The following is a 26,974-nucleotide window of genomic DNA, read 5'->3' as shown; positions in this document are numbered from 1 at the left end:
GGCTACATTCCATTATCCTCGTTTTGCTTTTGTTGATGTTCGTCTTATATCCTCCTTTCAAGACGCTGTCCATTCCATTCAACTGCTCTTCCAAGTCCTTTGCTGTCTCTGACAGAATTACAAGTCATCGGCGAACCTCAAAGTTTTTATTTCTTCTCCACAGATTTTAATTCCTACTCCGAATTCTTCTTTTGTTACCGTTACTGCTTGCTCAATATACACATTGAATAACGTCGGGGATAGGCTACAACCCTTCCCAGCCACTGCTTCCCTTTCATGCCCCTCGGCTCTTATAACTGCCATCTGGTTTCCGTACAAATTGTAAATAGCCTTTCGCTCCCTGTATTTTACCCCTGCCACCCTCAAAATTTGAAAGAGAGTATTCTAGTCAACATTGTTGAAAGCTTGCTCTAAGTCTACAAATGCTAGAAACGTAGGTTTGTCTTTCCTTAATCTATTTTCTAAGAAAAGTCGTAGGGTCAGTATTGCCTCACGTGTTCCAATATTTCTACGGAATCCAAACTGATCTTCCCCGAGGTCGGCTTCTACCAGTTTTTCCATTCGTCTGTAAAGAATTCGTGTTAGTATTTTGCATCCGCGGCTCATTAAACTGATATATTCGGCATATTTCCACTCACAACACGGCAAGCCCCATAACCTGATTTCCCAGAGGAGCCAAAATAAGCGAACACTGGTCTCGCCTCATCCAGAGATACTGAGAAAATGGCTGTCAGAGTTCATTTTCAACTGACGGATGCCTTTCGGCATTTTTATATCAGTTCTTAATTCTTATATTTCCTTCTTACGTATGTTCTTCAGGAAGCTTTGGTACATTCCCTTGCGTGATAGCGATCGTAGAGACATTCGAAACATAGGAACATAGAAATTCCCAACACTACGAGCATCGCGCGAAGTCAGTTTTACCGCAGTGACTTTTCTCCGTATGAAGCTCACTCGGAAAAGAAACGACGTCAACATTGCCGAAGATATCGCGGGTTGGCAATAATTTCGAGGCAAACGACCCATTACGGATCACTTTTCCGAAAATTCTTCACTTGTAATTGATTATGAATCAAGATACACTACAGCAATTTCACGGAAAACAATTTCATATGAGTTTTTCATTCCTTTATTGTCCTTTTTTTAGATTCATCCACCAGACAAACAACTAATAGACGAATAAGGACAAAATTATTTTAACATTGAATGAAAAACATTCGCGTCTTAACCTTCCGCGGACATGAGTAGATCAAGGAGAAACAGACTAAAACTAAGAACAGTAAGTGGATGTGGAACACGGCGCTGTGAACTCGCTGAAAACTTCGACAGACCTTCTCTCAGGAAAGTCGAGTATCAGAGGACAAGCCGAGGCACGTGTCCGCTTCTTTTGGTCGCTCTTCCACTGAGCGATGTTCCTGGGAAAATCGATTGTGGCACTTGACGTGTTCTTATCGGTAGTTATGTCTTGTGGAATAGTTTTCTGGTGCAACTCACCATGTACAAAGAAATAACTGATTCCACAAAAGCGAGCGGTAGGAATAATACGTCGTCTTCTCCCGCAGACGTGATGAAGGTAGCTCTTCCGGGAGCTAGGCTTTTCAACCGGACCGTCACAGTACGTATATTTCCTATAATGAAATGCGTCGTAATAACCCATCATAATTTGAGAAGAACAGTGATGTACGTACGTGTAGCACCACAGAAAAAAATGATCTTTATTTCCCATCAGTGTGACGTATGTGCGAAACCCTGGTCCGACGTAAGGAGTAGCCAGACGGTTAAATAAATTAGCCGTCAGGAGTTCAATTTGCAGCAACGAATATATTTGATTCTTCACCCAATTACATAAAATGTCTTTAGGTAGCAAAGGAAATTTTAAGTCTAAATTACAGTCATTTCTCCTGGACAATTCTTTCTATTCCAAGGACGAATTTCTGCTTAAAAACTCGTAGCCTGTAAAACAAACTTGTTATAGTTGCATGAGTAAGACTAAAAAACATGTTCATTAATGCTAACACAGATCATGTATACTTATCTTGTAGACTGACTCGTTCCATATCTTGTCGACGAAAGAATTGTTAGTGCTGTATGGAACATGTAACTTAGCCAGCTATGCTCTGATTGCCCCCATATTCAGATTTTAGCGCTTCCCCGTCTCGTGGCAGAGCATCGCATAAAGAAAAAATGGTACCCTTCTCTCAGGGAATGTGAATAACTATGCACTTGAGATATAACTTCATAATAACTTTAGCAATAGTCCTTTCCCAGTGTAAAAGGCGGTTAAAAGGCAATATCGTGACCTTCAATTGCATAGCGGTACGACGATAAATATTGAATAGAAAAAAACTTGATCGTTGCGCCAGTGCAGTGAGTCGGAAGTCGTTTTCTTCCTCATTGAGCTAATTACATCAAGAGATATGCTCGAGCAATGGCTGACGCCACAGCTGTGACACGCATTACATCTCGCAACGAGAGGGAGCCCCCGGGGGCTCTGGCTGAGCCACGTCTCCGCAGTACCCTTTCTTCCAGGAGTGCTACGGGTTGCCCCACGAGTTTCGTAGGAGAACTTGTGCGAAGTCTGGAAGGCAGGAGACGAGGTACTGGCAGAAGTAGAGCTACGAGGACGGGTGCTGAGTCGCACTTGGCCAGCTCAGTCGGTGGAGCAGCTGCCTGCGAAAGAGGAAGGCCCCAGGTTCGAGTTCAATATTTGTAATCTTCCAGGAAGATTCGTGTTCCAGACCGCTGACCGGTCGTAGCGCTGCTTCCTGCTCTTCGCCATCCCCGGACGCGACGGGCACAGATTCCTGACCCTGTGTGTGGGCCTTCTTTGTCAGGACAGCATGTGTGGTATGAAACATGTTACCGCTTATAGTGTTGCCCGTGTGTCGTATGGAAATCCTATAAAAGCCGTTACAAGTATTTTAAGTGTTATTTTACAGTCACTGAATTCTTATCATTCTATTGCCATGCATTAAATAGTCGTAGCTAGGGACTGGGAAAAATCGTTTTATTTTATGGTCAAATTCGGTGCCGATTTCTGTATTCTTTTTGAAAATTTCGGTGTCATTTTTTCCCCAGTTTCGGTGTCACATTTTTTGCCAATTTCGCTCTCACATTTTTTGCCAGTTTCGGCGTTACTTCTTCTTCGTATTCGGCGTTACTTCTTTTCCGTATTCGACGTTACTTCTTTTTCGTATTCGGCGTTACTTTCAGCCAGATTCAGTGTAAGTTTTTCGACAATTTTGGTGTTTTTTGCCAATTTTTGTGGTTTTTCGCCGACTTTGGTGTTTTTCTCCTATTTTGGTATGTTTTTCCAATTTTTGTATTATTTTTTGTCAAATTCTGTTTTCTTGCCAATTTCGGTGTTATTTATGACGTTACATCATAGTCCATCGCTCAGGAAATGAACTTTGATTTTAAGATTACACACGAAACTCAGTATAGAGGAAAAAATGAGTCAAATGCAATTTCAGTATTGAATGACTATCGGTTATCAATCAGATAAAATCCCGACTTAAGATTTATAACATTTTTATATGGGAAAAATAATAAATATGCCGATATTTCGTGATAGTATTTCGTAAAAATCCAATAAAATGTGTTAGCCCAGAATCTCGTTAGTAATGAAACACAGTGTCGCTTATAAACGACCACTATTCCAAACGTACGACAGTGGTGCAGGGAAAGTCGTCCTATAGGACACATGCGACCTGCTGACCCGCGGAACAACCCCAGGTCGGCCCACAAGAAAAGCCGCCTAATCTACCGCGCGCGACATCTTGCAATATCCTCTCATTCTGGCTTTGTCGGCTATTTCGTAAAACTGATTACTTTAAAGTTACCGTCGCGGTTAACGAAAGACAAGAGAATTTTACAAACGTTATGCAGAAAGTAATTACGTTTACTATTCGACCTAAAATGGTTCAAATGGCTCTGAGCGCTATGGGACTTAACTTCTGAGGTCATCAGTCCCCTAGAACTTAGAACTACTTAAACCTAACTAACCTAAGGACATCACACACATCCGTGTCCGAGGCAGGATTCGAACCTGCGACCATAGCAGTCGCGCGGTTCCGGACTCAGCGCCTAGAACCGCTCGGGCACCACGGCCGGAAATTCGACCTAAACTTAACCCTTATGAGCTCAGTAGTTTCGTAGTAAGAAGGTCAGACAAATAAAACTATTTAATTGTTTTGTTACAGAGCATTAAGTGGGAGGGCCGGGGGTGAGAAGGTAGGCGTAATACACCACTTATAAGCATAATTTTTCTGTAATAACCATCCAGACCTTTAAAAAGAACACAAAATAATGGATTTGAAACAATATGTCAAAAAAAAACTTTACAGTGAAGCTTTAATGCCTAATCTTGACGAAGAAAAACTTGACAACCTTCATCCTGTCAAAATTACTGCAGTTCCTCATTCGTCTATCCTTGCTCAATGCAAACTATTAAAAAAGAAAACAACCACCAGCATTTGTCTGTGGACGGGACACGAAAATAACCGTATAAACACAGTACATATGAATAGCATGACAAGTTTCCGGAAACTCCAACTCCCGCAGGGTTCTCTGAGCCACATAAAAGACGCACGGTATTCAGACCCCTGGGCGACGACCGCTCCCTTCAGCACAGCTCACTATAACTCACAAGGTTAACGCTCGGTGCTGTGCTCGGTGTCGCCGGTACCGACCTGAGGCGTCGTCTGTCCGGAGCACGCCGCGTAGCCAGCAGGTGGCGCAGTCTGGCTGGCAGGGGCCGACACCTGGCTGGCGCGAGAAGGTCAGGCTGCGCGCGGCATTCAAAGCCGTCGCCACAATGTGCTGCTAAAATTCACAATTTCTTGAGGTGAAATTCACTCAAACGTTAGTTTCATATTTTGTAAGTGCAAGAACAGTGGTGCTTCCGGCGGCTATCTGATTTGGTGAAGACTGCCAGTCTCGCTAGCGGGATGAAAGCAGAGCTCACCATCTGCAGCATCGTCGACAGGACTGACTGCGGACCTTTGGTACAGAGCCGCGTGGAGGGTCTGAATCAGAGGCTGAGACGGTTCTGCGACCGTGTGGGCTGCAGATTCCTCGACTTGCGCCATAGGGTGGTGGGGTTTCGGGTTCCGCTGGATAGGTCAGGAGTCCACTACACGCAACAAGCGGCTACACGGGTAGCAGGGGTTGTGTGGCGTGGGCTGGGCGGTTTTTTAGGTTAGATGGCCTTGGGCAAGTACAGAAAGGGCAACAGCCTCAACGGGTGCGGGGCAAAGTCAGGACATGCGGGGACCAAGCAGCAATCGGTATTGTAATTGTCAACTGTCGAAGCTGCGTTGGTAAAGTACCGGAACTTCAAGCGCTGATAGAAAGCACCGAAGCTGAAATCGTTATAGGTACAGAAAGCTGGCTTAAGTCAGAGATAAATTCTGCCGAAATTTTTACAAAGGTACAGACGGTGTTTAGAAAGAATAGATTGCATGGAACCGGTGGTGGAGTGTTCGTCGCTGTTAGTAATAGTTTATCCTGTAGTGAAGTAGAAGTGGATAGTTCCTGTGAATTATTATGGGTGGAGGTTACACTCAACAACCGAACTAGGTTAATAATTGGCTCCTTTTACTGACCTCCCGACTCAGCAGCATTAGTGGCAGAACAACTGAGAGAAAATTTGGAATACATTTCACATAAATTTTCTCAGCATGTTATAGTCTTAGGTGGAGATTTCAATTTACCAGATATAGACTGGGACACTCAGATGTTTAGGACGGGTGGTAGGGACAGAGCATTGAGTGACATTATACTGAATGCACTATCCGAAAATTACCTCGAGCAATTAAACAGAGAACCGACTCGTGGAGATAACATCTTGGACCTACTGATAACAAACAGACCCGAACTTTTCGACTCTGTATGTACAGAACAGGGAATCAGTGATCATAAGGCCGTTGCAGCATCCCTAAATATGGAAGTTAATAGGAATATAAAAAAAGGGAGGAAGGTTTATCTGTTTAGCAAGAGTAATAGAAGGCAGATTTCAGACTACCTAACAGATCAAAACGAAAATTTCTGTTCCGACACTGACAATGTTAAGTGTTTATGGAAAAAGTTCAAGGCAATCGTAAAATGCGTTTTAGACAGGTACGTGCCGAGTAAAACTGTGAGGGACGGGAAAAACCCACCGTGGTACAACAACAAAGTTAGGAAACTACTGCGAAAGCAAAGAGAGCTCCACTCCAAATTTAAACGCAGCCAAAACCTCTCAGACAAACAGAAGCTAAAAGATGTCAAATTTAGCGTAAGGAGGGCTATGCGTGAAGCGTTCAGTGAATTCGAAAGTAAAATTCTATGTACCGACTTGACAGAAAATCCTAGGAAGTTCTGGTCTTACGTTAAATCAGTAAGTGGCTCGAAACAGCATATCCAGACACTACGGGATGATGATGGCATTGAAACAGAGGATGACACGCGTAAAGTTGAAATACTAAACACCTTTTTCCAAAGCTGTTGCACAGAGGAAGACCGCACTGCAGTTCCTTCTGTAAATCCTCGCACAAACGAAAAAATGGCTGACATCGAAATAAGTGTCCAAGGAATAGAAAAGCAGCTGGAATCACTCAATAGAGGAAAGTCCACTGGACCTGACGGGATACCAATTCGATTCTACACAGAGTACGCGAAAGAGCTTGGCCCCCTTCTAACAGCCGTGTACCGCAAGTCTCTAGAGGAACGGAGGGTTCCAAATGATTGGAAAAGAGCACAGATAGTCCCAGTCTTCAAGAAGGGTCGTCGAGCAGATGCGCAAAACTATAGACCTATATCTCTGACGTCGATCTGTTGTAGAATTTTAGAACATGTTTTTTGCTCGAGTATCATGTCGTTTTTGGAAACCCAGAATCTACTATGTAGGAATCAACATGGATTCCGGAAACAGCGATCGTGTGAGACACAACTCGCTTTATTTGTTCATGAGACCCAGAAAATATTAGATACAGGCTCCCAGGTACATGCTATTTTTCTTGACTTCCGGAAGGCGTTCGATACAGTTCCGCACTGTCGCCTGATAAACAAAGTAAGAGCCTACGGAATATCAGACCAGCTGTGTGGCTGGATTGAACAGTTTTTAGCAAACAGAACACAGCATGTTGTTATCAATGGAGAGACGTCTACAGTCGTTAAAGTAACCTGTGGCGTGCCACAGGGGAGTGTTATGGGACCATTGCTTTTCACAATATATATAAATGACCTAGTAGATAGTGTCGGAAGTTCCATGCGGCTTTTCGCGGATGATGCTGTAGTATACAGAGAAGTTGCAGCATTAGAAAATTGTAGCGAAATGCAGGAAGATCTGCAGCGGATAGGCACTTGGTGCAGGGAGTGGCAACTGACCCTTAACATAGACAAATGTAATGTATTGCGAATACATAGAAAGAAGGATCCTTTATTGTATGATTATATGATAGCGGAACAAACACTGGTAGCAGTTACTTCTGTAAAATATCTGGGAGTATGCGTGCGGAACGATTTGAAGTGGAATGATCATATAAAATTAATTGTTGGTAAGGCGGGTACCAGGTTGAGATTCATTGGGAGAGTGCTTAGAAAATGTAGTCCATCAACAAAGGAGGTGGCTTACAAAACACTCGTTCGACCTATACTTGAGTATTGCTCATCAGTGTGGGATCCGTACCAGATCGGTCTGACGGAGGAGATAGAGAAGATCCAAAGAAGAGCGGCGCGTTTCGTCACAGGGTTATTTGGTAACCGTGATAGCGTTACGGAGATGTTTAATAAACTCAAGTGGCAGACTCTGCAAGAGAGGCGCTCTGCATCGCGGTGTAGCTTGCTCGCCAGGTTTCGAGAGGGTGCGTTTCTGGATGAGGTATCGAATATATTGCTTCCCTCTACTTATACCTCCCGAGGAGATCACGAATGTAAAATTAGAGAGATTAGAGCGCCCACGGAGGCTTTCAGACAGTCGTTCTTCCCGCGAACCATATGCGACTGGAACAGGAAAGGGAGGTAATGACAGTGGCACGTAAAGTGCCCTCCGCCACACACCGTTGGGTGGCTTGCGGAGTATAAATGTAGATGTAGATGTAGAACAGAGGGCTGTTCACGGACGACTTGGCCGAAAACTTCCGCGGTGCACGTGGGCTGCAGTTCAGGGGCCTTTTTCAGGTCAGTTTGTAGCTGTTCGCTGGTTTGAAGGACGGCAAGTGCCCTGTATCGATTTGTTCATCTCGACTTGCCCTACACCACTGAGGTAATTACCGCTTACAGCACGCATGTGGACTCGTGGTGTCGTTACGTCAGTAGCTTTGTCGCCTCGAGTGACAAATGGAGTGTGCCCCTAGCACCACAGAGGGGGAGGGAGAGGTTCTGACACACGGCTGGGTGCACAGCGCGCCATTCGCCTCGCCTTGCGCCTGCTCGCCTTGCCTTGCCTCGCCTCGTTGTGCAGCTGACGCTCCGTTATGTTGGCAGTCCTGGTACGACTACAAGCTGCAGTGGGACCCGCGCGAGTACGGCGGCGTCGAGATGTTGCACGTGCCTTCCGACCACATCTGGCGGCCCGACATCGTCCTCTACAACAAGTGAGTACACCACTGCACACCTACTGACCGCTGCTCGACAAGCGAGCTCACAGTCCCAGTCTCTAGGGCCTCGAAATGTATACTGTGAACCTGTAAGTTAACTGTACGTTTGTTGGTTGCATTGATAATTGTGACTGCGTGAGTCACACTTCGAATATTAATACCATAACTCAGTGTTCAGTACAAATAAATAATCTAGGAGGTAACTGAATCTACAGTACAATAAATTTGTTCCTCATAAACAATGTTGTGTTGTGAATGCGAATACATATTCGAAGAAAAGATAAAAGATAATGCTATCTCGCTACAGAGGTCCAAATTTATTCCACGATCTGTATATTTGTGAACACATAACAAGTACTAATTCAAACATAACTACTTGATCACCTGTATGGCATGAGAGCATAACTACATGCAATCTTCTGAGGTGACACGACTACTGAAGCAGTGCTGTTTTGCTCAGAATTCATTAATGTTACTGCGTGGCAACTGTATGTGCTTTAATACTGCTTCACGTGACCGCAGACTGATAATTCTGCACGAAGATGTGTGTCGAATAGTAACGCTGCTGTACGCTTCCGCACACGAGAGACTGGGCAGACGGCGTCAGAGAAGGTTTAGCAGCTGCTCTCACCTGCATTCGGTCACCGGCAGTGAGAGGGTTAGCAAATGGGCCGTTCCTCTCTGTGCGATTTCACTCAACGCACGAGCATTTAACACGTTTATTCTCTGCATTTGATTACAAATGTGGCACTAATGAACTCAGGTACCATAGCACCCCCTGTATGTGGCCACACTGGCGGAGGACTGTGACAAAATTCCGCGTTTGGAAGGATTGTTTGTAATGTTCACCGCTTAAATAAAGAAATTATTCTATAGAGGTTTTCAAGAGCATGCACGTGGTGAGAGCTTAGACACTGGAAATTGGCGAACTTTACCCGTAGCAAAAAGAAGGGCTTTCACAATTAATACGGCCTCACACTTCACTGATAAGCTCTGTTTACGAAAGCTACCATTGCAAGCCGGGATGAATTGATCGGATGCAGTGCCGCGCCCGCACAACCACAAAACTGGAACACAACAACCACACGCAAAATCTCACTAAACGTAGAACATGGCCCCCCTCAAATTACGTACCTGACGTGAATATCGTGACGTGAACGAGCAGAAATATACCTGAATTAGATTTTCACTCTGCAGCGGAGTGTGCGCTGATATGAAACTTCCTGGCAGATTAAAACTGTGTACCGGACCGAGGCTCGAACTCAGGACCTTTGCCTTTCGGCACACAGTTTTAATCTGCCAGGAAGTTTCAGAAATACACCTTTCTAAGTACTGAGGCACGGATGTACCTCGCCAGACTGTGCGAGCTATCTCGCCACAACCTGGCGGTGTCAGCCTCGTGTGTTGATCTGCCGGCAGCGCTGCCCTGCGTGGCGGTGGACTGACCTCTGGTGACGTCACAGCTTGTACTGCGGGGAGAAGCGGGCAAGTGTCCTTGCCCTTCGCCCATTCTCCCCCCCCCCCCCCCCACCCCGGAGCATCCAAAATAGACTAAGATGACCAACACCATTAAATGATCATTCCTGTACATTCCAGGCTTCCACAATCCTCTACACCACCGATTCGCAAACACTTTCTCACACGATGCAGTTTCAGAATCCTGGTAGTCTGATGGATTACGTCCCTGATTTTGGAGGTTAATAAAATTTTAAGAAGTGGGAACAACTTGTTTTATTCAGTGATTACTTCAACTAATTACATAGAAATCGTAATAAAATTTTAAAAAATAATTAGTATCGTCAAAATGTCGAAAAAACAGTTGTTCGCGTCGCACTTATTCACTTCCTGCGCGACACCCGTGTGCCGCGGAACACAGCGTGGGGAACCCTGCTCCAGAGCTACGACACCCCTGCCGACGTCGCTGGGACGTGTGAAACCCCAGAACTCACTGCCACAACTACCTGCTTCTGCCTCGCCTTCTGTATCGCGCCTGCCCCTCCTAGGCATATACTCTCAAACTTGACAAAACTCCCCGCATTCCTCGAATGTCGTGACAAATTCTATACGCCTACAGCAAAACTGGAGTGTCGGAACAGTGATGTTTCGGCAGTGTTGGACTGCCACCGCGCCTCCCTCCGTATCCCCTCAGCAGGCTGGCGTCCCCTTCGTGACGTCAGCAGCGGCGCCTCTGCCGGCCTCTCTGCTTCCGGTTGTCACCTCCACTCAGAAGGCCCATCCTCCGCCCCCCCCCTCCCCCCAAACGACTCCCAGGAACAATGACCGGTTTATCTGTGAGTTGCCGTGATCCCTCCAGCCTTCTTCCCCTGCCATCCAAAGTTGTGGGAGTGACTGGCCGGTTGGATCGTCGCCGCAACCACCAGCCATTATTGTAATGTTTTAGCTGTAAAAAAAAACACGGTCTATATTCTAATGGTATCCCGCCGAAGACCGGCACTGTGGCTGGCGCCAGCCATTTTCTGCCGCGCAGCGAAGAGAAAGGAAGCCGTGGGCAGTGCGACCGCGAGCAGGCGGCACGTGGGTCTGGCGCAGGCCGTTGCTTTCAGTCGCGCGCTGTGTCATGTCGACTGTCGTGTCCCGGGTCTACGTCAGCGCTATTTTGTCATTAATTTGTGTAGTGGAGGAGCACGGCCTTTTGGGTCGACTGCTTCTTCCCTGCCGTTTCGGCTCTGATCGCCCTGCGTGGGCTCTGAGCGGCGCCCTACGTCGCGCCCTGGCAAACCCCTCCCCCGCAACGGCACTCTGCGCTTTAACAGAGACACATGCGGTCCTTGCCTGATGTCCGGAAATACGGTATAAACTCTTCGTGTCTTATCTTTGCTATCTCATTCCCGTTGCCAACTACCTGTCTCCCCATTCTTTACGAATCGTTTACGTCTCTTTTGTTCCCCATTTCGTCAGCTACCTCGTCGGGTCTTCTCATCTCAAACCAATTCGCTGTGGTCCGATACGTGACGGTAGAGTCCCACACAGGCGATGCTGTTGCTTCAGACGTTGACCTTGAAAGCTAGCCTGTGTAACCGCGAAGGAAGCCTTCAGATCTGGGAAGAAGAGTGGCTGCCAGTGAGGGGGACGTGCGAGTCAGCGAGCCACCGACTGCACCGCCCCCCTCAGCTACAGGTGAACAGCGACAGCGAATGCTGCTAGAGCAATGAGCAACTCTGAAAATCAATAAAATGGCAGAAATTAACGTCAGCTCTGAGAATTAATTTTTGTTTGTAGTTCAGTTGACGACAAATGTAAATTGGCAACAAAAGAGAGGAAAAATGGCCCAAAGTAACTTTGAAAAACTAAATAGTGTTTTACAAACAAAACTTCCTTTGTGTTTGTATGGGTAAGTTTGCTCCGTGTGTGTTGCCAGTCTTGACTTAGGGCCTATAAATGCGAAGCACGGACTTGGCAATTGAAGAAGTCATTTACAAACAGAGGCTCGACTAATAACGAATGGTGAGACGTGCTGGGAATTTCTGTGATACACAAATACGAAGAAACGGGCCAGGGAACAACCTGTGGCCATGGCGGCGTGGAGGGGTGTACGACGCGCGGGGGCTGACGGAGGTGAGGGACGGAGGGACAGGGACGCACGTGGGTCGAGGCCGTGGAGGCTGGAGCAGGCGTAGTGGGCTGACGGAGGTGAGGGAGGGAGGGACAGGGACGCACGTGGGTCGAGGCCGTGGAGGCTGGAGCAGGCGTAGTGGGCTGACGGAGGTGAGGGAGGGAGGGACAGGGACGCACGTGGGTCGAGGCCGTGGAGGCTGGAGCAGGCGTAGTGGGCTGACGGAGGTGAGGGAGGGAGGGACAGGGACGCACGTGGGTCGAGGCCGTGGAGGCTGGAGCAGGCGTAGTGGGCTGACGGAGGTGAGGGAGGGAGGGACAGGGACGCACGTGGGTCGAGGCCGTGGAGGCTGGAGCAGGCGTAGTGGGCTGACGGAGGTGAGGGAGGGAGGGACAGGGACGCACGTGGGTCGAGGCCGTGGAGGTTGGAGCAGGCGTAGTGGGCTGACGGAGGTGAGGGAGGGAGGGACAGGGACGCACGTGGGTCGAGGCCGTGGAGGCTGGAGCAGGCGTAGTGGGCTGACGGAGGTGAGGGAGGGAGGGAGGGACAGGGACGCACGTGGGTCGAGGCCGTGGAGGCTGGAGCAGGCGTAGTGGGCTGACGGAGGTGAGGGAGGGAGGGAGGGACAGGGACGCACGTGGGTCGAGGCCGTGGAGGCTGGAGCAGGCGTAGTGGGCTGACGAAGGTGAGGGAGGGAGGGACAGGGACGCACGTGGGTCGAGGCCGTGGAGGCTGGAGCAGGCGTAGTGGGCTGACGGAGGTGAGGGAGGGAGGGACAGGGACGCACGTGGGTCGAGGCCGTGGAGGTTGGAGCAGGCGTAGTGGGCTGACGGAGGTGAGGGAGGGAGGGACAGGGACGCACGTGGGTCGAGGCCGTGGAGGCTGGAGCAGGCGTAGTGGGCTGACGGAGGTGAGGGAGGGAGGGACAGGGACGCACGTGGGTCGAGGCCGTGGAGGCTGGAGCAGGCGTAGTGGGCTGACGGAGGTGAGGGAGGGAGGGACAGGGACGCACGTGGGTCGAGGCCGTGGAGGCTGGAGCAGGCGTAGTGGGCTGACGGAGGTGAGGGAGGGAGGGACAGGGACGCACGTGGGTCGAGGCCGTGGAGGCTGAAGCAGACGTAGTGGGCTGACGGAGGTGAGGGAGGGAGGGACAGGGACGCACGTGGGTCGAGGCCGTGGAGGCTGGAGCAGGCGTAGTGGGCTGACGGAGGTGAGGGAGGGAGGGACAGGGACGCACGTGGGTCGAGGCCGTGGAGGCTGGAGCAGGCGTAGTGGGCTGACAGAGGTGAGGGAGGGAGGGACAGGGACGCACGTGGGTCGAGGCCGTGGAGGCTGGAGCAGGCGTAGTGGGCTGACGGAGGTGAGGGAGGGAGGGACAGGGACGCACGTGGGTCGAGGCCGTGGAACTGGAGCAGGCGTAGTGGGCTGACGGAGGTGAGGGAGGGAGGGACAGGGACGCACGTGGGTCGAGGCCGTGGAGGCTGGAGCAGGCGTAGTGGGCTGACGGAGGTGAGGGAGGGAGGGACAGGGACGCACGTGGGTCGAGGCCGTGGAGGCTGGAGCAGGCGTAGTGGGCTGACGGAGGTGAGGGAGGGAGGGACAGGGACGCACGTGGGTCGAGGCCGTGGAGGCTGGAGCAGGCGTAGTGGGCTGACGGAGGTGAGGGAGGGAGGGACAGGGACGCACGTGGGTCGAGGCCGTGGAGGCTGGAGCAGGCGTAGTGGGCTGACGGAGGTGAGGGAGGGAGGGACAGGGACGCACGTGGGTCGAGGCCGTGGAGGCTGGAGCAGGCGTAGTGGGCTGACGGAGGTGAGGGTGGGAGGGACAGGGACGCACGTGGGTCGAGGCCGTGGAGGCTGGAGCAGGCGTAGTGGGCTGACGGAGGTGAGGGAGGGAGGGACAGGGACGCACGTGGGTCGAGGCCGTGGAGGCTGAAGCAGGCGTAGTGGGCTGACGGAGGTGAGGGAGGGAGGGAGGGACAGGGACGCACGTGGGTCGAGGCCGTGGAGGCTGGAGCAGGCGTAGTGGGCTGACGGAGGTGAGGGAGGGAGGGACAGGGACGCACGTGGGTCGAGGCCGTGGAGGCTGGAGCAGGCGTAGTGGGCTGACGGAGGTGAGGGAGGGAGGGACAGGGACGCACGTGGGTCGAGGCCGTGGAGGCTGGAGCAGGCGTAGTGGGCTGACGGAGGTGAGGGAGGGAGGGACAGGGACGCACGTGGGTCGAGGCCGTGGAGGCTGGAGCAGGCGTAGTGGGCTGACGGAGGTGAGGGAGGGAGGGACAGGGACGCACGTGGGTCGAGGCCGTGGAGGCTGGAGCAGGCGTAGTGGGCTGACGGAGGTGAGGGAGGGAGGGACAGGGACGCACGTGGGTCGAGGCCGTGGAGGCTGAAGCAGGCGTAGTGGGCTGACGGAGGTGAGGGAGGGAGGGACAGGGACGCACGTGGGTCGAGGCCGTGGAGGCTGGAGCAGGCGTAGTGGGCTGACGGAGGTGAGGGAGGGAGGGAAAGGGACGCACGTGGGTCGAGGCCGTGGAGGCTGGAGCAGGCGTAGTGGGCTGACGGAGGTGAGGGAGGGAGGGACAGGGACGCACGTGGGTCGAGGCCGTGGAGGCTGGAGCAGGCGTAGTGGGCTGACGGAGGTGAGGGAGGGAGGGACAGGGATGCACGTGGGTCGAGGCCGTGGAGGCAGGAGCAGGCGTAGTGGGCTGACGGAGGTGAGGGAGGGAGGGAGGGACAGGGACGCACGTGGGTCGAGGCCGTGGAGGCTGGAGCAGGCGTAGTGGGCTGACGGAGGTGAGGGAGGGAGGGACAGGGACGCACGTGGGTCGAGGCCGTGGAGGCTGGAGCAGGCGTAGTGGGCTGACGGAGGTGAGGGAGGGAGGGACAGGGACGCACGTGGGTCGAGGCCGTGGAGGCTGGAGCAGGCGTAGTGGGCTGACGGAGGTGAGGGAGGGAGGGACAGGGATGCACGTGGGTCGAGGCCGTGGAGGCTGGAGCAGACGTAGTGGGCTGACGGAGGTGAGGGAGGGAGGGACAGGGACGCACGTGGGTCGAGGCCGTGGAGGCTGGAGCAGGCGTAGTGGGCTGACGGAGGTGAGGGAGGGAGGGACAGGGATGCACGTGGGTCGAGGCCGTGGAGGCAGGAGCAGGCGTAGTGGGCTGACGGAGGTGAGGGAGGGAGGGAGGGACAGGGACGCACGTGGGTCGAGGCCGTGGAGGCTGGAGCAGGCGTAGTGGGCTGACGGAGGTGAGGGAGGGAGGGACAGGGACGCACGTGGGTCGAGGCCGTGGAGGCTGGAGCAGGCGTAGTGGGCTGACGGAGGTGAGGGAGGGAGGGACAGGGATGCACGTGGGTCGAGGCCGTGGAGGCAGGAGCAGGCGTAGTGGGCTGACGGAGGTGAGGGAGGGAGGGAGGGACAGGAACGCACGTGGGTCGAGGCCGTGGAGGCTGGAGCAGGCGTAGTGGGCTGACGGAGGTGAGGGAGGGAGGGACAGGGACGCACGTGGGTCGAGGCCGTGGAGGCTGAAGCAGACGTAGTGGGCTGACGGAGGTGAGGGAGGGAGGGACAGGGACGCACGTGGGTCGAGGCCGTGGAGGCTGGAGCAGGCGTAGTGGGCTGACGGAGGTGAGGGAGGGAGGGACAGGGATGCACGTGGGTCGAGGCCGTGGAGGCAGGAGCAGGCGTAGTGGGCTGACGGAGGTGAGGGAGGGAGGGAGGGACAGGGACGCACGTGGGTCGAGGCCGTGGAGGCTGGAGCAGGCGTAGTGGGCTGACGGAGGTGAGGGAGGGAGGGACAGGGATGCACGTGGGTCGAGGCCGTGGAGGCAGGAGCAGGCGTAGTGGGCTGACGGTGGTGAGGGAGGGAGGGAGGGACAGGGACGCACGTGGGTCGAGGCCGTGGAGGCTGGAGCAGGCGTAGTGGGCTGACGGAGGTGAGGGAGGGAGGGACAGGGACGCACGTGGGTCGAGGCCGTGGAGGCTGAAGCAGACGTAGTGGGCTGACGGAGGTGAGGGAGGGAGGGACAGGGACGCACGTGGGTCGAGGCCGTGGAGGCTGGAGCAGGCGTAGTGGGCTGACGGAGGTGAGGGAGGGAGGGACAGGGATGCACGTGGGTCGAGGCCGTGGAGGCAGGAGCAGGCGTAGTGGGCTGACGGAGGTGAGGGAGGGAGGGAGGGACAGGGACGCACGTGGGTCGAGGCCGTGGAGGCTGGAGCAGGCGTAGTGGGCTGACGGAGGTGAGGGAGGGAGGGACAGGGACGCACGTGGGTCGAGGCCGTGGAGGCTGGAGCAGGCGTAGTGGGCTGACGGAGGTGAGGGAGGGAGGGACAGGGATGCACGTGGGTCGAGGCCGTGGAGGCAGGAGCAGGCGTAGTGGGCTGACGGAGGTGAGGGAGGGAGGGAGGGACAGGGACGCACGTGGGTCGAGGCCGTGGAGGCTGGAGCAGGCGTAGTGGGCTGACGGAGGTGAGGGAGGGAGGGACAGGGATGCACGTGGGTCGAGGCCGTGGAGGCAGGAGCAGGCGTAGTGGGCTGACGGAGGTGAGGGAGGGAGGGAGGGACAGGGACGCACGTGGGTCGAGGCCGTGGAGGCTGGAGCAGGCGTAGTGGGCTGACGGAGGTGAGGGAGGGAGGGACAGGGACGCACGTGGGTCGAGGCCGTGGAGGCTGAAGCAGACGTAGTGGGCTGACGGAGGTGAGGGAGGGAGGGACAGGGACGCACGTGGGTCGAGGCCGTGGAGGCTGGAGCAGGCGTAGTGGGCTGACGGAGGTGAGGGAGGGAGGGACAGGGATGCACGTGGGTCGAGGCCGTGGAGGCAGGAGCAGGCGTAGTGGGCTGACGGAGGTGAGGGAGGGAGGGAGGGACAGGGACGCACGTGGGTCGAGGCCGTGGAGGCTGGAGCAGGCGTAGTGGGCTGACGGAGGTGAGGGAGGGAGGGACAGGGACGCACGTGGGTCGAGGCCGTGGAGGCTGGAGCAGGCGTAGTGGGCTGACGGAGGTGAGGGAGGGAGGGACAGGGACGCACGTGGGTCGAGGCCGTGGAGGCTGGAGCAGGCGTAGTGGGCTGACGGAGGTGAGGGAGGGAGGGACAGGGACGCACGTGGGTCGAGGCCGTGGAGGTTGGAGCAGGCGTAGTGGGCTGACGGAGGTGAGGGAGGGAGGGACAGGGACGCACGTGGGTCGAGGACGTGGAGGCTGGAGCAGGCGTAGTGGGCTGACGGAGGTGAGGGAGGGAGGGACAGGGACGCACGTGGGTCGAGGCCGTGGAGGCTGGAGCAGGCGTAGTGGGCTGACGGAGGTGAGGGAGGGAGGGACAGGGACGCACGTGGGTCGAGGCCGTGGAGGCTGGAGCAGGCGTAGTGGGCTGACGGAGGTGAGGGAGGGAGGGACAGGGACGCACGTGGGTCGAGGCCGTGGAGGCTGGAGCAGGCGTAGTGGGCTGACGGAGGTGAGGGAGGGAGGGACAGGGACGCACGTGGGTCGAGGCCATGGAGGCTGGAGCAGGCGTAGTGGGCTGACGGAGGTGAGGGAGGGAGGGACAGGGACGCACGTGGGTCGAGGCCGTGGAGGCTGGAGCAGGCGTAGTGGGCTGACGGAGGTGAGGGAGGGAGGGACAGGGACGCACGTGGGTCGAGGCCGTGGAGGCTGGAGCAGGCGTAGTGGGCTGACGGAGGTGAGGGAGGGAGGGACAGGGACGCACGTGGGTCGAGGCCGTGGAGGCTGGAGCAGGCGCAGTGGGCTGACGGAGGTGAGGGAGGGAGGGACAGGGACGCACGTGGGTCGAGGCCGTGGACGCTGGAACAGGCGCAGTGGGCTGACGGAGGTGAGGGAGGGAGGGACAGGGACGCACGTGGGTCGAGGCCGTGGAGGCTGGAGCAGGCGTAGTGGGCTTACGAAGGTGAGGGAGGGAGGGACAGGGACGCACGTGGGTCGAGGCCGTGGAGGCGAGGCTGGAGCAGGCGTAGTGGGCTGACGAAGGTCAGGGAGGGAGGGACAGGGACGCACGTGGGTCGAGGCCGTGGAGGCTGGAGCAGGCGCAGTGGGCTGACGGAGGTGAGGGAGGGAGGGACAGGGACGCATGTGGGTCGAGGCAGTGGAGGCTGGAGAAGGCGTAGTGGGCTGACGGAGGTGAGGGAGGGAGGGACAGGGACGCACGTGTGTCGAGGCCGTGGAGGCTGGAGCAGGCGTAGTGGGCTGACGGAGGTGAGGGAGGGAGGGACAGGGACGCACGTGGGTCAAGGCCGTGGAGGCTGGAGCAGGCATAGTGGGCTGACGGAGGTGAGGGAGGGAGGGACAGGGACGCACGTGGGTCGAGGCCGTGGAGGCTGGAGCAGGCGCAGTGGGCTGACGGAGGTGAGGGAGGGAGGGACAGGGACGCACGTGGGTCGAGGCCGTGGAGGCTGGAGCAGGCGTAGTGGGCTGACGGAGGTGAGGGAGGGAGGGACAGGGACGCACGTGGGTCGAGGCCGTGGAGGCTGGAGCAGGCGTAGTGGGCTGACGGAGGTGAGGGAGGGAGGGACAGGGACGCACGTGGGTCGAGGCCGTGGAGGCTGGAGCAGGCGTAGTGGGCTGACGGAGGTGAGGGAGGGAGGGACAGGGACGCACGTGGGTCGAGGCCATGGAGGCTGGAGCAGGCGTAGTGGGCTGACGGAGGTGAGGGAGGGAGGGACAGGGACGCACGTGGGTCGAGGCCGTGGAGGCTGGAGCAGGCGTAGTGGGCTGACGGAGGTGAGGGAGGGAGGGACAGGGACGCACGTGGGTCGAGGCCGTGGAGGCTGGAGCAGGCGTAGTGGGCTGACGGAGGTGAGGGAGGGAGGGACAGGGACGCACGTGGGTCGAGGCCGTGGAGGCTGGAGAAGGCGCAGTGGGCTGACGGAGGTGAGGGAGGGAGGGACAGGGACGCACGTGGGTCGAGGCCGTGGACGCTGGAACAGGCGCAGTGGGCTGACGGAGGTGAGGGAGAGAGGGACAGGGACGCACGTGGGTCGAGGCCGTGGAGGCTGGAGCAGGCGTAGTGGGCTTACGAAGGTGAGGGAGGGAGGGACAGGGACGCACGTGGGTCGAGGCCGTGGAGGCGAGGCTGGAGCAGGCGTAGTGGGCTGACGAAGGTCAGGGAGGGAGGGACAGGGACGCACGTGGGTCGAGGCCGTGGAGGCTGGAGCAGGCGCAGTGGGCTGACGGAGGTGAGGGAGGGAGGGACAGGGACGCATGTGGGTCGAGGCAGTGGAGGCTGGAGAAGGCGTAGTGGGCTGACGGAGGTGAGGGAGGGAGGGACAGGGACGCACGTGGGTCGAGGCCGTGGAGGCTGGAGCAGGCGTAGTGGGCTGACGGAGGTGAGGGAGGGAGGGACAGGGACGCACGTGGGTCAAGGCCGTGGAGGCTGGAGCAGGCGCAGTGGGCTGACGGAGGTGAGGGAGGGAGGGACAGGGACGCACGTGGGTCGAGGCCGTGGACGCTGGAGCAGGCGCAGTGGGCTGACGGAGGTGAGGGAGGGAGGGACAGGGACGCACGTGGGTCGAGGCCGTGGAGGCTGGAGCAGGCGTAGTGGGCTGACGGAGGTGAGGGAGGGAGGGACAGGGACGCACGTGGGTCGAGGCCGTGGAGGCTGGAGCAGGCGTAGTGGGCTGACGGAGGTGAGGGAGGGAGGGACAGGGACGCACGTGGGTCGAGGCCGTGGAGGCTGGAGCAGGCGTAGTGGGCTGACGGAGGTGAGGGAGGGAGGGACAGGGACGCACGTGGGTCGAGGCCATGGAGGCTGGAGCAGGCGTAGTGGGCTGACGGAGGTGAGGGAGGGAGGGACAGGGACGCACGTGGGTCGAGGCCGTGGAGGCTGGAGCAGGCGTAGTGGGCTGACGGAGGTGAGGGAGGGAGGGACAGGGACGCACGTGGGTCGAGGCCGTGGACGCTGGAGCAGGCGCAGTGGGCTGACGGAGGTGAGGGAGGGAGGGACAGGGACGCACGTGGGTCGAGGCCGTGGAGGTTGGAGCAGGCGTAGTGGGCTGACGGAGGTGAGGGAGGGAGGGACAGGGACGCACGTGGGTCGAGGCCGTGGACGCTGGAGCAGGCGCAGTGGGCTGACGGAGGTGAGGGAGGGAGGGACAGGGACGCACGTGGGTCGAGGCCGTGGAGGCTGGAGCAGGCGTAGTGGGCTGACGGAGGTGAGGGAGGGAGGGACAGGGACGCACGTGGGTCGAGGCCGTGGAGGCTGGAGCAGGCGTAGTGGGCTGACGGAGGTGAGGGAGGGAGGGACAGGGACGCACGTGGGTCGAGGCCGTGGAGGCTGGAGCAGGCGTAGTGGGCTGACGGAGGTGAGGGAGGGAGGGAGGGACAGGGACGCACGTGGGTCGAGGCCGTGGACGCTGGAGCAGGCGCAGTGGGCTGACGGTGGTGAGGGAGGGAGGGACAGGGACGCACGTGGGTCGAGGCCGTGGAGGCTGGAGCAGGCGTAGTGGGCTGACGGAGGTGAGGGAGGGAGGGACAGGGACGCACGTGGGTCGAGGCCGTGGACGCTGGAGCAGGCGCAGTGGGCTGACGGAGGTGAGGGAGGGAGGGACAGGGACGCACGTGGGTCGAGGCCGTGGAGGTTGGAGCAGGCGTAGTGGGCTGACGGAGGTGAGGGAGGGAGGGACAGGGACGCACGTGGGTCGAGGCCGTGGAGGCTGGAGCAGGCGTAGTGGGCTGACGGAGGTGAGGGAGGGAGGGACAGGGACGCACGTGGGTCGAGGCCGTGGAGGCTGGAGCAGGCGTAGTGGGCTGACGGAGGTGAGGGAGGGAGGGACAGGGACGCACGTGGGTCGAGGCCGTGGAGGCTGGAGCAGGCGTAGTGGGCTGACGGAGGTGAGGGAGGGAGGGACAGGGACGCACGTGGGTCGAGGCCATGGAGGCTTGAGCAGGCGTAGTGGGCTGACGGAGGTGAGGGAGGGAGGGACAGGGACGCACGTGGGTCGAGGCCGTGGAGGCTGGAGCAGGCGTAGTGGGCTGACGGAGGTGAGGGAGGGAGGGACAGGGACGCACGTGGGTCGAGGCCGTGGAGGCTGGAGCAGGCGTAGTGGGCTGACGGAGGTGAGGGAGGGAGGGACAGGGACGCACGTGGGTCGAGGCCGTGGAGGCTGGAGCAGGCGCAGTGGGCTGACGGAGGTGAGGGAGGGAGGGACAGGGACGCACGTGGGTCGAGGCCGTGGACGCTGGAACAGGCGCAGTGGGCTGACGGAGGTGAGGGAGGGAGGGACAGGGACGCACGTGGGTCGAGGCCGTGGAGGCTGGAGCAGGCGTAGTGGGCTGACGGAGGTGAGGGAGGGAGGGACAGGGACGCACGTGGGTCGAGGCCGTGGAGGCGAGGCTGGAGCAGGCGTAGTGGGCTGACGAAGGTCAGGGAGGGAGGGACAGGGACGCACGTGGGTCGAGGCCGTGGAGGCTGGAGCAGGTGCAGTGGGCTGACGGAGGTGTGGGAGGGAGGGACAGGGACGCATGTGGGTCGAGGCAGTGGAGGCTGGAGAAGGCGTAGTGGGCTGACGGAGGTGAGGGAGGGAGGGACAGGGACGCACGTGGGTCGAGGCCGTGGAGGCTGGAGCAGGCGTAGTGGGCTGACGGAGGTGAGGGAGGGAGGGACAGGGACGCACGTGGGTCAAGGCCGTGGAGGCCGGAGCAGGCGTAGTGGGCTGACGGAGGTCAGGGAGGGAGGGACAGGGACGCACGTGGGTCGAGGCCGTGGAGGCTGGAGCAGGCGCAGTGGGCTGACGGAGGTGAGGGAGGGAGGGACAGGGACGCACGTGGGTCGAGGCCGTGGAGGCTGGAGCAGGCGTAGTGGGCTGACGGAGGTGAGGGAGGGAGGGACAGGGACGCACGTGGGTCGAGGCCGTGGAGGCTGGAGCAGGCGTAGTGGGCTGACGGAGGTGAGGGAGGGAGGGACAGGGACGCACGTGGGTCGAGGCCGTGGAGGCTGGAGCAGGCGTAGTGGGCTGACGGAGGTGAGGGAGGGAGGGACAGGGACGCACGTGGGTCGAGGTTATGGAGGCTGGAGCAGGCGTAGTGGGCTGACGGAGGTGAGGGAGGGAGGGACAGGGACGCACGTAGGTCGAGGCCGTGGAGGCTGGAGCAGGCGTAGTGGGCTGACGGAGGTGAGGGAGGGAGGGACAGGGACGCACGTGGGTCGAGGCCGTGGAGGCTGGAGCAGGCGTAGTGGGCTGACGGAGGTGAGGGAGGGAGGGACAGGGACGCACGTGGGTCGAGGCCGTGGAGGCTGGAGCAGGCGCAGTGGGCTGACGGAGGTGAGGGAGGGAGGGACAGGGACGCACGTGGGTCGAGGCCGTGGACGCTGGAACAGGCGCAGTGGGCTGACGGAGGTGAGGGAGGGAGGGACAGGGACGCACGTGGGTCGAGGCCGTGGAGGCTGGAGCAGGCGTAGTGGGCTTACGAAGGTGAGGGAGGGAGGGACAGGGACGCACGTGGGTCGAGGCCGTGGAGGCGAGGCTGGAGCAGGCGTAGTGGGCTGACGAAGGTCAGGGAGGGAGGGACAGGGACGCACGTGGGTCGAGGCCGTGGAGGCTGGAGCAGGCGCAGTGGGCTGACGGAGGTGAGGGAGGGAGGGACAGGGACGCATGTGGGTCGAGGCAGTGGAGGCTGGAGAAGGCGTAGTGGGCTGACGGAGGTGAGGGAGGGAGGGACAGGGACGCACGTGGGTCGAGGCCGTGGAGGCTGGAGCAGGCGTAGTGGGCTGACGGAGGTGAGGGAGGGAGGGACAGGGACGCACGTGGGTCAAGGCCGTGGAGGCTGGAGCAGGCGCAGTGGGCTGACGGAGGTGAGGGAGGGAGGGACAGGGACGCACGTGGGTCGAGGCCGTGGACGCTGGAGCAGGCGCAGTGGGCTGACGGAGGTGAGGGAGGGAGGGACAGGGACGCACGTGGGTCGAGGCCGTGGAGGCTGGAGCAGGCGTAGTGGGCTTACGAAGGTGAGGGAGGGAGGGACAGGGACGCACGTGGGTCGAGGCCGTGGAGGCGAGGCTGGAGCAGGCGTAGTGGGCTGACGAAGGTCAGGGAGGGAGGGACAGGGACGCACGTGGGTCGAGGCCGTGGAGGCTGGAGCAGGCGCAGTGGGCTGACGGAGGTGAGGGAGGGAGAGACAGGGACGCACGTGGGTCGAGGCCTTCGAGGCTGGAGCAGGCGCAGTGGGCTGACGGAGGTGAGGGAGGGAGGGACAGGGACGCACGTGGGTCGAGGCCGTTGAGGCTGGAGCAGGCGTAGTGGCTGACGGAGGTGAGGGAGGGAGGGACAGGGACGCACGTGGGTCGAGGCCGTGGAGGCTGGAGCAGGCGTAGTGGCTGACGGAGGTGAGGGAGGGAGGGACAGGGACGCACGTGGGTCGAGACCGTGGAGGCTGGAGCAGGCGTAGTGGGCTGATGGAGGTGAGGGAGGGAGGGACAGGGACGCACGTGGGTCGAGGCTGTGGAGGCTGGAGCAGGCGTAGTGGGCTGACGCAGGTGAGGGAGGGAGGGACAGGGACGCACGTGGGTCGAGGCCGTGGAGGCGAGGCTGGAGCAGGCGTAGTGGGCTGACGAAGGTGAGGGAGGGAGGGACAGGGACGCACGTGGGTCGAGGCCGTGGAGGCTGGAGCAGGCGCAGTGGGCTGACGGAGGTAAGGGATGGAGGGACAGGGACGCACGTGGGTCGAGGCCGTGGAGGCTGGAGCAGGCGCAGTGGGCTGACGGAGGTGAGGGAGGGAGGGACAGGGACGCACGTGGGTCGAGGCCGTGGAGGCGAGGCTGGAGCAGGCGTAGTGGGCTGACGAAGGTGAGGGAGGGAGGGACAGGGACGCACGTGGGTCGAGGCCGTGGAGGCTGGAGCAGGCGCAGTGGGCTGACAGAGGTGAGGGAGGGAGGGACAGGGACGCACGTGGGTCGAGGCCGTGGAGGCTGGAGCAGGCGCAGTGGGCTGACGGAGGTGAGGGAGGAAGGGACAGGGACGCACATGGGTCGAGGCCGTGGAGGCTGGAGCAGGCGTAGTGGGCTGACGGAGGTGAGGGAGGGAGGGACAGGGACGCACGTGGGTCGAGGCCGTGGAGGCTGGAGCAGGCGTAGTGGGCTGACGAAGGTGAGGGAGGGAGGGACAGGGACGCACGTGGGTCGAGGCCGTGGAGGCTGGAGCAGGCGTAGTGGGCTGACAGAGGTGAGGGAGGGAGGGACAGGGACGCACGTGGGTCGAGGCCGTGGAGGCGAGGCTGGAGCAGGCGTAGTGGGCTGACGAAGGTGAGGGAGGGAGGGACAGGGACGCACGTGGGTCGAGGCCGTGGAGGCTGGAGCAGGCGTAGTGGGCTGACGGAGGTGAGGGAGGGAGGGACAGGGACGCACGTGGGTCGAGGCCGTGGAGGCTGGAGCAGGCGTAGTGGGCTGACGGAGGTGAGGGAGGGAAGGACAGGGACGCACGTGGGTCGAGGCCGTGGAGGCTGGAGCAGGCGTAGTGGGCTGACGGAGGAGAGGGAGGGAGGGACAGGGACGCACGTGGGTCGTTTCCGTGGAGGCTGGAGCAGGCGTAGTGGGCTGACGGAGGTGAGGGAGGGAGGGACAGGGACGCACGTGGGTCGAGGCCGTGGAGGCTGGAGCAGGCGTAGTGGGCTGACGGAGGTGGGGGAGGGAGGGACAGGGACGCACGTGGGTCGAGCCCGTGGAGGCTGGAGCAGGCGTAGTGGGCTGACGAAGGTGAGGGAGGGAGGGACAGGGACGCACGTGGGTCGAGGCCGTGGAGGCGAGGCTGGAGCAGGCGTAGTGGGCTGACGAAGGTGAGGGAGGGAGGGAGGGACAGGGACGCACGTGGGTCGAGGCCGTGGAGGCTGGAGCAGGCGCAGTGGGCTGACGGAGGTGAGGGAGGGAGGGACAGGGACGCACGTGGGTCGAGGCCGTGGAGGCTGGAGCAGGCGTAGTGGGCTGACGGAGGTGAGGGAGGGAGGGACAGGGACGCACGTGGGTCGAGGCCGTGGAGGCTGGAGCAGGCGTAGTGGGCTGACGGAGGTGAGGGAGGGAGGGACAGGGACGCACGTGGGTCGAGGCCGTGGAGGCGAGGCTGGAGCATTCGTAGTGGGCTGACGAAGGTGAGGGAGGGAGGGACAGGGACGCACGTGGGTCGAGGCCGTGGAGGCTGGAGCAGGCGCAGTGGGCTGACAGAGGTGAGGGAGGGAGGGACAGGGACGCACGTGGGTCGAGGCCGTGGAGGCTGGAGCAGGCGCAGTGGGCTGACGGAGGTGAGGGAGGAAGGGACAGGGACGCACGTGGGTCGAGGCCGTGGAGGCTGGATCAGGCGTAGTGGGCTGACGGAGGTGAGGGAGGGAGGGACAGGGACGCACGTGGGTCGGGGCCTTCGAGGCTGGAGCAATCGCAGTGGGCTGACGGAGGTGAGGGAGGGAGGGACAGGGACGCACGTGGGTCGAGGCCGCGGAGGCTGGAGCAGGCGTAGTGGCTGACGGAGGTGAGGGAGGGAGGGACAGGGACGCACGTGGGTCGAGGCCGAGGAGGATGGAGCAGGCGTAGTGGCTGATGGAGGTGAGGGAGGGAGGGACTGGGACGCACGTGGGTCGAGACCGTGGAGGCTGGAGCAGGCGTAGTGGGCTGACGGAGGTGAGGGAGGGAGGGACAGGGACGCACGTGGGTCGAGGCCGTGGAGGCTGGAGCAGGCGTAGTGGGCTGACGGAGGTGAGGGAGGGAGGGACAGGGACGCACGTGGGTCGAGGCCGTGGAGGCGAGGCTGGAGGAGGCGTAGTGGGCTGACGAAGGTGAGGGAGGGAGGGACAGGGACGGACGTGGGTCGAGGCCGTGGAGGCTGGATCAGGCGCAGTGGGCTGACGGAGATGAGGGAGGGAGGGACAGGGACGCACGTGGGTCGAGGCCGTGGAGGCTGGAGCAGGCGCAGTGGGCTGACGGAGGTGAGGCAGGGAGGGACAGGGACGCACGTGGTTCGAGGCTGTGGAGGCGAGGCTGGAGCAGGCGTAGTGGGCTGACGAAGGTGAGGGAGGGAGGGAGGGACAGGGACGCACGTGGGTCGAGGCCGTGGAGGCTGGATCAGGCGTAGTGGGCTGACGGAGGTGAGGGAGGGAGGGACAGGGACGCACGTGGGTCGAGGCCGTGGACGCTGGAGCAGGCGCAGTGGGCTGACGGAGGTGAGGCAGGGAGGGACAGGGACGCACGTGGTTCGAGGCTGTGGAGGCGAGGCTGGAGCAGGCGTAGTGGGCTGACGAAGGTGAGGGAGGGAGGGAGGGACAGGGACGCACGTGGGTCGAGGCCGTGGAGGCTGGAGCAGGCGCAGTGGGCTGACGGAGGTGAGGCAGGGAGGGACAGGGACGCACGTGGTTCGAGGCTGTGGAGGCGAGGCTGGAGCAGGCGTAGTGGGCTGACGAAGGTGAGGGAGGGAGGGAGGGACAGGGACGCACGTGGTTCGAGGCCGTGGAGGCTGGATCAGGCGTAGTGGGCTGACGGAGGTGAGGGAGGGAGGGACAGGGACGCACGTGGGTCGAGGCCGTGGACGCTGGAGCAGGCGCAGTGGGCTGACGGAGGTGAGGCAGGGAGGGACAGGGACGCACGTGGTTCGAGGCTGTGGAGGCGAGGCTGGAGCAGGCGTAGTGGGCTGACGAAGGTGAGGGAGGGAGGGAGGGACAGGGACGCACGTGGGTCGAGGCCGTGGAGGCTGGAGCAGGCGAAGTGGGCTGACGGAGATGAGGGAGGGAGGGACAGGGACGCACGTGGGTCGAGGCCGTGGAGGCTGGAGCAGGCGCAGTGGGCTGACGGAGGTGAGGCAGGGAGGGACAGGGACGCACGTGGTTCGAGGCCGTGGAGGCGAGG

The 26,974-nt window shown here is 59.3% G+C and overlaps 1 protein-coding gene across 1 annotated transcript in view; it reads left to right on the top strand.

Moving 5' to 3' along the window:
• Window positions 1-26,974, top strand: part of LOC124552396 (acetylcholine receptor subunit alpha-like) — a 354,641-nt gene that overhangs the window by 136,115 nt on the left and 191,552 nt on the right. Inside the window, exon 4 of the mRNA XM_047126656.1 lies at window positions 8,467-8,576. Coding sequence (XP_046982612.1) covers window positions 8,467-8,576 — 110 coding nt within the window. The remainder of the gene's footprint in view (window positions 1-8,466; window positions 8,577-26,974) is intronic.

This window comes from Schistocerca americana, chromosome 10 (assembly GCF_021461395.2).
Source record: "Schistocerca americana isolate TAMUIC-IGC-003095 chromosome 10, iqSchAmer2.1, whole genome shotgun sequence".
Taxonomy (NCBI): Eukaryota; Metazoa; Arthropoda; class Insecta; order Orthoptera; family Acrididae; genus Schistocerca; species Schistocerca americana.
The sequence above is the reverse complement of the archived record's forward strand: the minus strand, read 5'-3'. Positions and strand labels throughout refer to the sequence as shown.